We start from the raw sequence: 11334 nt of genomic DNA, 5'->3' as shown, positions 1-11334 counted from the left end.
CTGTGAAGTGTGTAAACCTGGAGATTCACAGACCTGTACCCCTGGGGGGAAAAAATATATGTTTATAAAAAATAAAATTTAAAAAAATAAAAAACAAAAACAGTGACATAGATCAATGGTACAGAATAGAAATCCCAGACATAAACCCAAGCGTATGTGGTCAATTAATTTACAACAAAAGAGCTAAGGATATACAATGAGAAAAAGATGGTCTCTTCAATAAAAGTGATGGGAAACTGGACAGGCACATGCACAAGAATGAAACTAAAAATAACTTTAGCACAGCCCAATAAAAAGACAACCTACTAAATGACATAAAATATCTGTAAAACATATACCTGATTAGGGGTTAATATCAAACATATATAAAGAACTCATACATCTCAAGAGCAATCAAAACAATCTGATTTAAAAAATGGGCAGAGAGGGCCCCTGGGTAACTCAGTCCATTAAGCATCTGACTCTTGGTTTCAGCTCAGGTCATAATCTCAGGGTTGTGAGATCATGTCTTGCATCAGGTTCTGCGCTGGACATGGAGCTTGCTTAAGATTCTCTCTTCCTTTTCCTCTGCCCCTCCCCCCTCAACACTTGCATTCATGCTCTATCTTTAAAAAAAAAAAAAAGTGGGCAGAGGACTGAATAGACATTTTTCCAAAAAGGACATACAAATTGCCCAATACCAATAGGTATATGAAAAGATGCTCAACATCACTAATCATCAAGGAAAGACAAATCAAAACTACAATGAGATATCACCTCACACCTGTTAGACTGGCTTTCATCAAAAAGACAATAGATAAGTGTTGATGAGGATGTGAAGAAAAAGAAGTTTTTGTGCACTGTTGATGGGACTGTAACCTGGCACAGCCACTGTGAAAAACAGTATAGCGGTTCCACAAAAAGTGTAAAAAATAACCACCATATGACCACACCAATCCTATTTCCGGGCATATACTAAAGGAACTGTAAGCCGTATTTCAAAGAGATATGTATACTCCCATGTTCACTGCAATATTATACATAATAGTCAAGAGAGGAAAACAACCCAAGTGTCCATCAACAGATAAATAAACAAGTAAGATCTGACAGAGCTAGATCCAGATATAATGGAATATTATCTAGCCATGAGAAAAAAGGAAATTCTGCTATTCATAACACATGGATAGACCTTAAGGCCTTATATTAAATGAAATAAGCCAAAGACAGAGAGAGAGAAATACTGTCTGATATCACTTAGATGTGGAATTTAAGGAGACAAAAATGTCAAATTCCTAGAAACAGAGTAGAAAAGTGGTTGCCAGGCTTTGCAGGATGGGACAGAGAGGGAGAGGTTGGTAAGAATATAATTTGTCAGCTATCAGATGAAAGAGGTTAGAAGATCTAATATAAGTCATGATGACTATAATTGATAACACTGTATCATACAATTAAAATGTGTTGAGAGAAGAACTTAAATGTTCTCAGCACAAAAAAAAAAAAAGCACAGCAATGGATGTGTTAATTAACTAGATGAGAGGGGATCCTTTCAAAAAGCCCAAATATATCAAATCGCCAAAACTTTAAATATCTTATGATTTTATTTGTCAATTATACCTCATGAAAACTGAAGTTTTTAAAAAATGAAGTCAACTCACAATTTCTGTTCTATTGATAGTAGCTAAAGATTAACCAATGCACACATGGGTAGCTCAATCAGTTAAGCATCTGAGTCCTCATTTTGCCTCAGGTCTTGATCTCAGGGTCAGGAGATCCAAGATGCCTAAGAGTCTCTCTCTCTCCTTTCCCTCAGCCCCTCCTCCCACTCACACTCTAATGAATAAATAAATAAATAAATAAATAAAATCTTTTAAGTAACTAAATGTAAAAAATAAAGATTAACCAAATGTTCCAGACAGGTTTTTGAATCATGTAAATTCCAAGCACTTCAAGAACTGGCTTTCTTGCTAATTCTACCATCAATGTTTTGTACTACATCTCTATTAACCTCAAACCATCACCATAAAAATTCAATATTGCCTATACGAGATTTTTGGGATACACTATTTTTTTTAAATGACAGATGGCATTTGGATATATAAAAAGCTTTCTAAAATGTGATTTTGTCAGTTTTCTGTAAAGCTTGACAATCATCTTCAAAGTTTTTCCTAAAGACTTTTTCTTCCTTCATTTTTCATCTTTTTAAAATCAGTGACTATTTTTATTCTGCTTGGTCAGACAAGTAGGATTTGATTTGCAACAGCTGTATTTCAATAGTGCACACACAAACAATTTCATTTCTGCCTTTATAATTCTTTTTTTAACCATCAAGTAATAAATCATAGTTTGGTCCAAGGGTTTTGGAATCATTTTGGACTTTTAATATAATATAATCAAGTGGGTTTGCTATACATTTCATTATCATAAATTTTGTTTAGCTCTGCATTTAACAATGGGTTAGCTCAGCATGGACATATTTTCTTTCCCTTGATGTCTGTCTCCCTTTCATTCCCAAATTTAGAAGATTATTGTCATGAATTCTTCATTTACTGCTAATGTACTTGAACTTCATTCCAGTTATTCCACATGCCCTTCAGGTTTTTATAATTATACAAATGTCACAATGGAAATCTATAGATAAGTGTGAAGATATATACTTGTGTGTGACAGCACTTTGGAATGAATACTGACAGGACTTCAAGAGGGAAAATACATGCTTACAGGACAAAACTTAACAGCAACCAAGAAGTAGCTGCATGGAGCACTGGGTATGATGCATAAACAATGAATCTTAGAACACTAGAAAAATAAAATAAAATAAAATAAAATAAAATAAAATAAAATAAAATAGACTTGGCTCTCAGGTATATGGCCATAATTTGTTTTCTTTTGTTTCATTTTTTTCTCTTCTCCCAAGGTTTTTTTTTTTAATTTTTTTTAAATATTTATTTATTTGACAGAGATAGAGATCACAAGTAGGCGGAGAGGCAGGCACAGAGAGAGAGAGAAGGAAGCAGGCTCCATGCTGAGCAGAAAGCCTGACTCGGGGTTTGATCCCAGGATTCTGGGATCATGACCTGAGCTGAAGGCAGAGGTTTTAACTCACTGAGCCACCCAGGCACCCCTCCCAAGGTATTTTTTTTACAAAGGGAGGAACAAATATAAAGACAAAGCTTATAACTTTGTTACATTTAGATTCCAATATCTTCTTACATGGATCTGCTTCACCTGAGAATGGTAAGCTAGGTAGGTGTCCAATAAAATTCTTAATTTCGGAGATGGACAACACTTTCTACTTGCCAGTTGGACTGACCCTAAAAATGTAAATATGCCTGTCAATTCTCATGTCTCCATTTAATGCAATCTCCACCACCTACATGGGTACCCCCTATCAACTTGGGTTCAGACATTGCTGGCTCCTTATTCAAAGGACCACATGCTTATATATTAATATATGCAAATACATTAAATAGTCTTTAAGGCCAGACATTTGTTCACTTGGTCTATAATCAGTGAACTCTGAAATGCAAGTATAAAACTCCACATTTATTTAGTTTAATAAAAAAAATCTCATGTGTCATAGGCAATAATTAATTTCATCTATTAAAGAAAACCAAACAAGACAATCTTTGTCCAAAACCATTACTCATTTGATCCATAAGCCCAGAAAAAAGATTTAACTTCCTCTTGCCTTGGTTCCCCTACGTTAGTTCCTGAATGGATATGTTGGGGCATGGAGGAGGTCATTTTCTAGTCTTGTTTCCATATTAACTAGAGTTCTTCTCCCTGAACAACAAGAGCAACAGTCAAGTTTTACAGGAACACCAATTCTGAGAGAACCAACTGAAGGACCAAGTGTCATTCAGCCAATGATTCCTTCTACAGGCTCTTCTCAGAGATGAGAACCTAATTTATTGTTCCTTTGTATTACCTTTCTCCTAAAATATTAAGAGTTGACAGCTGAGTAAATAACTGGCATTCAGTAAAGACACCTATTATTATCTCTTTAGTCCACAAAGATCTTAAAAGAAAATATTTTAAGGTAAAATTGTCTACTAATAATTGAGGTTCTTTGAACAAAAGTTCTCAATATTACAATTTGTAGTGCATGGATCATTGTGTTAAAAACTTCTGACAATAGCAACATATAATATAGTACATGCACTTCTTGGGTTGTGAACATCCCAGGTTTTTTGGTTAAAAATAATGCCAGTTTAAAGACTTTAATCATCTACATTTTGATTTTGAAACATTATCTCCTAATTTCCAGGAGAATTATGGTATGTTGATAACACAAATTAACAAATTCAGAAGGGAACTTGAAACCAATTCAATAGCAAGCTGTTGTTTTGCCCCCAGGTCTCCCGTGACAGCACAACCAGGTCAGGAGTAATTATTAACTCTCAAAATAAATGTTGAGCTTAGCATTCTTACCTGGCACCCTCTTTGCCCAGTTGATCATGTGAACCAGCTCCCTGTCAGCAAGGTTAGTCAGCAAGCCCATCATCGAAGCCTCGCTGAAGGGTCTGGAAGGATCGTAGTCGGAATAGATTATGGGGGGCTCAGCCTCTAACAAGGCACTGACCATCTGATCAGCTGTCAGAGACAAGGCTGGGCTGTTCTTCTTAGTGTGCTTGATCAAGAGTGGGCTTGGCCAAAGATTGGAAGTCCTCATATCTCCAGAGGACCCCACTTCATTCCTGCCCTCTGCATCATCTCTCTGGCGCTTGTGTTTCAACATTCTCCCTCCTCTTCGGTCTTTCCGTATCCCTGAGAACACAGAAAGAAAAAAAAAATACCCGGTTTATTTATTCTTTTCATATTAACTTTCCTACTAAAACAAATTTCAAAGCTAATAGCCTTTATTTTATTTACAGAAATATTTGAGGCACAGGTGTACTAGTATTTACCAACCAGCTGCCTAAGAGGAAAAAAGGCTTTGATCCATAGCTTTGACCGATTTCCATGGTGTAAATACTCCCACTGTGGCAAATTTCAAGCTACTTGTCTTATATCAAGCAGTTTTCAGAACAGCTGGAAAGTTCACAGTGGACTTTTTGTGAGCTGGTCCAAGCTGATTCTGACAAATGGCTTGTGTGTGTGTGTGTGTGTGTGTGTGTGTGTGTGTGTGCGTGCACATGCATGGGTGTGTCACAGATGCTACAAAAAGAACAGAATTATAATTACTTATTCTTGAAATATGGCTTAGCATCAAAGACCACTTCTGCTATGGACATGCTTTTAACAGTAGATTTAAAAGTCAATGAAAAAAGGAAGATGGCAGAGAAGTAGCAGGCTGATCAGTTGGTAGGTAGCAGGAGATCAGCTAGATAGCAGGTAGCAGGAGCTCAGCTAGATAGCTTATCAAACAATTTCAAACACCTACAAATCCAATGGGAGATTGAAGAGAAGAAGAACAGCAATTCTAGAAACAGAAAATCAGCCACTTTCTGAAAGTTAGGACCAGTGGAAAAGTGAATCCAAAGTGACGGGAAGATAGACCGCGGTGCGAGGGGCCGGCTCCCGGCAAGTGGCAGAGCAACGGAGCACAAAATCAGGACTTTTAAAAGTCTGCTCCACTAGGGGACATTGCTCCAGAGGCTACACCGGGGTGAAGCCCACGCGGAGCCAGCGTGGCCCTAGGTCCCACAGGGTCACAGAAGGATCGGGGGTGTCTGAGTGTCACAGAGCTCGTAGGTATTAGACCGGGGAAGCCAGCTACAAAGACAGAACCGAGGAGTGAGCTCTCAGCTCCGGGCTACCTTGAACCGGTCGCAGGTTGGGTGAGCTCAGAGCATGGCCAGAGGCCAGGGAGACAGGAGTGTTTGGACTCTTTTCTCTGAGGGCACACTGAGGAGTGGGGCCCTGAGCTCTCGGCTCCTCCGGGCTGGAGACTAGGAGGCCGCCACTTTCATTCCTGTCCTCCGGAACTCTACGGAAAGCGCTCAGGGAACAAAAGCTCCCGAAAGCGAACCCGAGCAGGTTACTTAGCCCAACCCCTGGTAAGGGCAGTGCAATTCCGCATGGGGCCAAGACACTTGAGAATCACTACAACAGGCCCCTCCCCCAGAAGATCAACAAGAAATCCAGCCAAGACAAACTTCACCTACCAAGGAGAACAGCAGAATTCCAGTGGAGGAGAAAACAAAGGATGGAAATCATGGCTTTCTCCCCATAATTCTTTATTATTGTGGTTAATTTAAATTTTTTTAATTTTATTTTTTTTTCTTCTGCTAAATTTTTTTAACGTTTACCCTTTTCTTTTTTAACGTTTTTTAAATAGCTTATCTAATATATAAATATATATATATTCTTTTCTTCTTTATATTTTTTCTTTATTTGTTTTCTTTTTAAATTTTTTTTTCTGAATTTCTTTTTATCCCCTTTCTCCCTCCCACGATTTGGGGTCGCTTCTGATTTGGTTAAAGCACATTTTCCTGGGGTCTTTGCCACCCTTTCAGTATTTTATTTGCTCCGTCATATACTCTTATCTGGACAAAATGACAAGGCAGAAAAACTCACCACAAAAAAAAGAACAAGAGGCAGTACCAAAGGCTAGGGAACTAATCAATACAGACATTGGTAATATGTCAGATCTAGAATTCAGAATGATGATTCCCAAGGTGCTAGCTAGGCTTGAAAAAGACATGGAAGATATTAGAGAAACCCTGTCTGGAGAAATAAAAGCCCTTTTGGAGAAATAAAAGAATGAAAATCTAACCAAGTTGAAATCAAAAAAGCTATTAATGAGGTGCAATAAAAAATGGAGGCTCTTACTGCTAGGGTAAATGAGGCAGAAGAGATAATTAGTGATATAGAAGACCAAATGACAGAGAATAAAGAAGCCGAGCAAAAGAGGGACAAACAGCTACTTGACCACGAGGGGAGAATTCGAGAGTCAAGTGACAACATAAGACTAAACAACATTAGAATAATTGGGATTCCAGAAGAAGAAGAAAGAGAGAGGGGAGCAGAAGGTATATTGGAGAGAATTATTGTAGAGAATTTCCATAATATGGCAAAGGGAACAAGCATCAAAATCCAGGAGGTACAGAGAACCCCTCTCAAAATCAACAAGAATATGTCCACACCCTGTCACCTAATAGTAAAATTTACAAGTCTTAGCGACAAAGAAAAAATCCTGAAAGCAGCCCAGGAAAAGAAGTCTGTAACATTCAATGGTAAAAATATTAGATTGGCAGCAGACTTATCCACAGAGACCTGGCAAGCCAGAAAGAGCTGGCATGATATATTCAGAGCACTAAACAAAAAAAAAACATGCAGCCAAGAATACTATATCCAGCTAGGCTATCATTGAAAATAGAGACAAAAAACTTCCAGAACAAACAAAAACTAAAAGAATTTGTAAACACCAAACCAGCTCTACAGGAAGTATTGAAAGGGGTCCTCTAAGCAAAGAGAGATGCTAAAAGTAGTATATCAGAAAGGAACAGAGACAATATACAATAACAGTCACCTTACAGGCAATACGATGGCACTAAATTCATATTTCTCAATAGTCACCCTGAATGCAAATGGCCTAAATGCCCTAATCAAAAGACACAGGGGATCACAATGGATAAAAAAAAAACAAAACCCACCAATATGTTGCCTACAAGAAACTCATTTTAGACCTGAAGACATCTCCAGATTTAAAGTGAAGGGGCGGAAAACAATTTACCATGCTAATGGACATCAGAAGAAAGCTGACATGGCAATCCTTATATCACATCAATTAGATTTTAAGCCAAGGACTATAATAAGAGATGAGGAAGGACACTATATCATACTCAAAGGGTCTGTACAACAAGAAGATCTAACAATTTTAAATATCTATGCCCCTAACATGGGAGCAGCCAACTATATAAACCAATTAATAACAAAATCAAAGAAACACATCGACGATAATACAATAATAGTAGGGGACTTTAACACTCCCCTCACTGAAATGGACAGATCATCCAAGCAAAGGATCAACAAGGAAATAAAGGCCTTAAATGACACACTGGACCAGATGGACATCATAGATATATTCAGAACATTCCATTCCAAAGCAACAGAATACACAGTCTTCTCTAGTGCACATGGAACATTCTCCAGAATAGATCACATCCTGGGTCCTAAATCAGGTCTCAACCGGTATCAAAAGATTGGGATCATTCCCTGCATATTTTCAGACAACAATGCTCTGAAGCTAGAACTCAATCACAAGAGGAAATTTGGAAAGAACACAAATACATGGAGACTAAACAGCATCCTTCTAAAGAATGAATAGGTCAACCAGGAAATTAAAGAAGAATTGAAAATATTCATGAAACAAATGATAATAAAAACACCACAGTTCAAAAATCTGTGGGACACAGCAAAGGCAGTCCTGAGAGGAAAATCTATAGCAGTACAAGCCTTTCTCAAGAAACAAGAAAGGTCTCAAATACACAACCTAACCTTACACCTAAAGGAGCTGCAGAAAAACAACAAAGAAAACCTAAACCCAGCAGGAGAAGAGAAACAATAAAAATCAGAACACAAATCAATAAAATAGAAACCAAAAAAAAAAAAAATAGAACAAATCAATGAAACTAGGAGCTGGTTCTTCGAAAGAATTAATAAGATTGACAAACCCCTGGCTAGACTTATCAAAAAGAAAAGAGAAAGGACCCAAATCAATAAAATCATGAATGAAAGAGGAGAGATCACAACTACTACCAAAGAAATACAAACAATTATAAGAACATACTATGAGCAACTCTATGCCAACAAATCTGACAATCTGGAAGAAATGGATGCATTCCTAAAGACATATAAACTACCACAACTGAACCAGGAAGAAATAGAAAACCTGAACAGACCCATAACCAGTAAGGAGATTGAAACAGTCATCAAAAATCTCCAAACAACAAAAGCCCAGGGCCAGATGCCTTCCCAGGGGAATTCTACCAAACATTTAAAGAAGAACTAATTCCTATTCTCCTCAAACTGTTCCAAAAAAATAGAAATGGAAGGAAAACCTCCAAACTCATTTTATGAGGCCAGCATTACCTTGATCCCAAAACCAGACAAGGATCCCATCAAAAAAGAGAATTACAGACCAATATCCTTGATGAACACAGATGCAAAAATTCTCACCAAAATATTAACCAATAGGATTCAACAGTACATTAAAAGGATTATTCACCACGACCAAGTGGGATTTATTCCAGGGCTGCAAGGTTGGCTCAACATCTGCAAATCAATCAATGTGATACAACACATTAATAAAAGAAAGAACAAGAACCATATGATACTTTCAGTAGATGCTGAAAAAGCATTTGACAAAGTACAGCATCCCTTCCTGATCAAAACTCTTCAAAGTGTAGGGATAGAGGGCACATACCTCAATATTATCAAAGCCATCTATGAAAAACCCACCGCAAATGTCATTCTCAATGGAGAAAAACTGAAAGCCTTTCCGCTAAGGTCAGGAACATGGCAGGGATGTCCATTATCACCACTGCTATTCAACATAGTACTAGAAGTCCTAGCCTCAGCAATCAGACAACAAAAAGAAATTAAAGGCATCCAAATTGGCAAAGAAGAAGTCAAACTATCACTCTTCGCAGATGATATGATACTATATGTGGAAAACCCAGAAGACTCCACTCCAAAACTACTAGAACTTGTACAGGAATTTAGTAAAGTGTCAGGTTATAAAATCAGTACACAGAAATCAGTTGCATTTCTCTACACCAACAAGACAGAAGAAATAGAAATTAAGGAGTCAATCCCATTTACAATTGCACCCAAAACCATAAGATACCTAGGAATAAACCTAACCAAAGAGACTAAGAATCTATACACAGAAAACTATAAAGTACTCATGAAAGAAATTGAGGAAGACACAAAGAAATGGAAAAATGTTCCATGCTCCTGGATTGGAAGAACAAATATTGTGAAAACGTCTATGTTACCTAAGTCAATCTACACATTTAATGCAATCCCTATCAAAATCCCATCCATTTTTTTTCAAAAAATAGAACAAATAATCCTAAAATTTATATGGAATGAGAATAGACTTTGAATAGCCAGAGGAATATTGAAAAAGAAAGCCAAAGTTGGTGGCATCACAATTCCAGACTTCAAGCTCTATTACAAAGCTGTCATCATCAAGACAGCATGGTACTGGCACAAAAACAGACACATAGATCAATGGAACAGAATTGAGAACCCAGAAATAGACCCTCAACTCTATGGTCAACTCATCTTCGACAAAGCAGGAAAGAATGTCCAATGGAAAAAAGACAGCCTCTTCAATAAATGGTGTTGGGAAAATTGGACGGCCACAGCAGAAAAATGAAATTGGACCATTTCCTTACACCACACACGAAAATAGACTCAAAATGGATGAAGGACCTCAATGAGAAAGGAATCCATCAAAATCCTTGAGGAGAACACGGCAGCAACCTCTTTGACCTCAGCCACAGCAACGTCTTCCTAGGAACATCACCAAAGGTAAGGGAAGCAAGGGCAAAAATGAACTATTGGGATTTTATCAAGATCAAAAGCTTTTGCACAGCAAAGGAAACAGTCAACAAAACCAAAAGACAACTGGCAGAATGGGAGAAGACATTTGCAAATGACATATCCGATAAAGGGCTAGTGTCCAGAATCTATAAAGAACTTAGCAAACTCAACACCCAAAGAACAAATAATCCAATCAAGAAATGGGCAGAAGACATGAACAGACATTTCTGCAAAGAAGACATCCAGATGGCCAACAGACACATGAAAAAGTGCTCCATATCACTCGGCATCAGGGAAATACAAATCAAAACCACAATGAGATACCACCTCACACCAGTCAGAATGGCTAAAATTAACAAGTCAGGAAATGACAGATGCTGGCGAGGATGCGGAGAAAGGGGAACCCTCCTACACTGTTGGTGGGAACGCAAGCTGGTGCAACCACTCTGGAAAACAGCATGGAGGTTCCTCAAAATGTTGAAAATAGAACTACCCTATGACCCAGCAATTGCACTGCTGGGTATTTACCCTAAAGATACAAACGTAGTGATCCGAAGGGGCACGTGCACCCGAATGTTTATAGCAGCAATGTCTACAATAGCCAAACTATGGAAAGAGCCTAGATGCCCATCAACAGACGAATGGATAAAGAAGAGGTGGTATATATATACAATGGAATACTACGCAGCCATCAATAGAAATGAAATCTTGCCATTTGCGACAACATGGATGGAACTAGAGGGTATCATGCTTAGCGAAATGAGTCAACCGGAGAAAGACAACTATCATATGATCTCCCTGATATGAGGGAGAGGAGATGCAACATGGGGGGTTAATGGGGTAGGAGAAGAGTAAATG

General features: G+C 37.9%; 1 protein-coding gene across 7 annotated transcripts in view; it reads right to left on the bottom strand.

The window, feature by feature from the left end:
• Positions 1-11334, bottom strand: part of ESR1 (estrogen receptor 1) — a 395092-nt gene that overhangs the window by 167269 nt on the left and 216489 nt on the right. For all 7 annotated transcript variants that reach the window (XM_032836367.1, XM_032836368.1, XM_032836369.1 and 4 more), the window contains one exon: positions 4411-4746. In XM_032836367.1, the coding sequence (XP_032692258.1) occupies positions 4411-4746 (336 nt within the window). The remainder of the gene's footprint in view (positions 1-4410; positions 4747-11334) is intronic.

The sequence above is a fragment of the Lontra canadensis genome, unplaced genomic scaffold, assembly GCF_010015895.1.
Source record: "Lontra canadensis isolate GAN:19392208 unplaced genomic scaffold, GSC_riverotter_1.0 scaffold92, whole genome shotgun sequence".
In the NCBI taxonomy this organism is placed as follows: Eukaryota; Metazoa; Chordata; class Mammalia; order Carnivora; family Mustelidae; genus Lontra; species Lontra canadensis.
The sequence above is the reverse complement of the archived record's forward strand: the minus strand, read 5'-3'. Positions and strand labels throughout refer to the sequence as shown.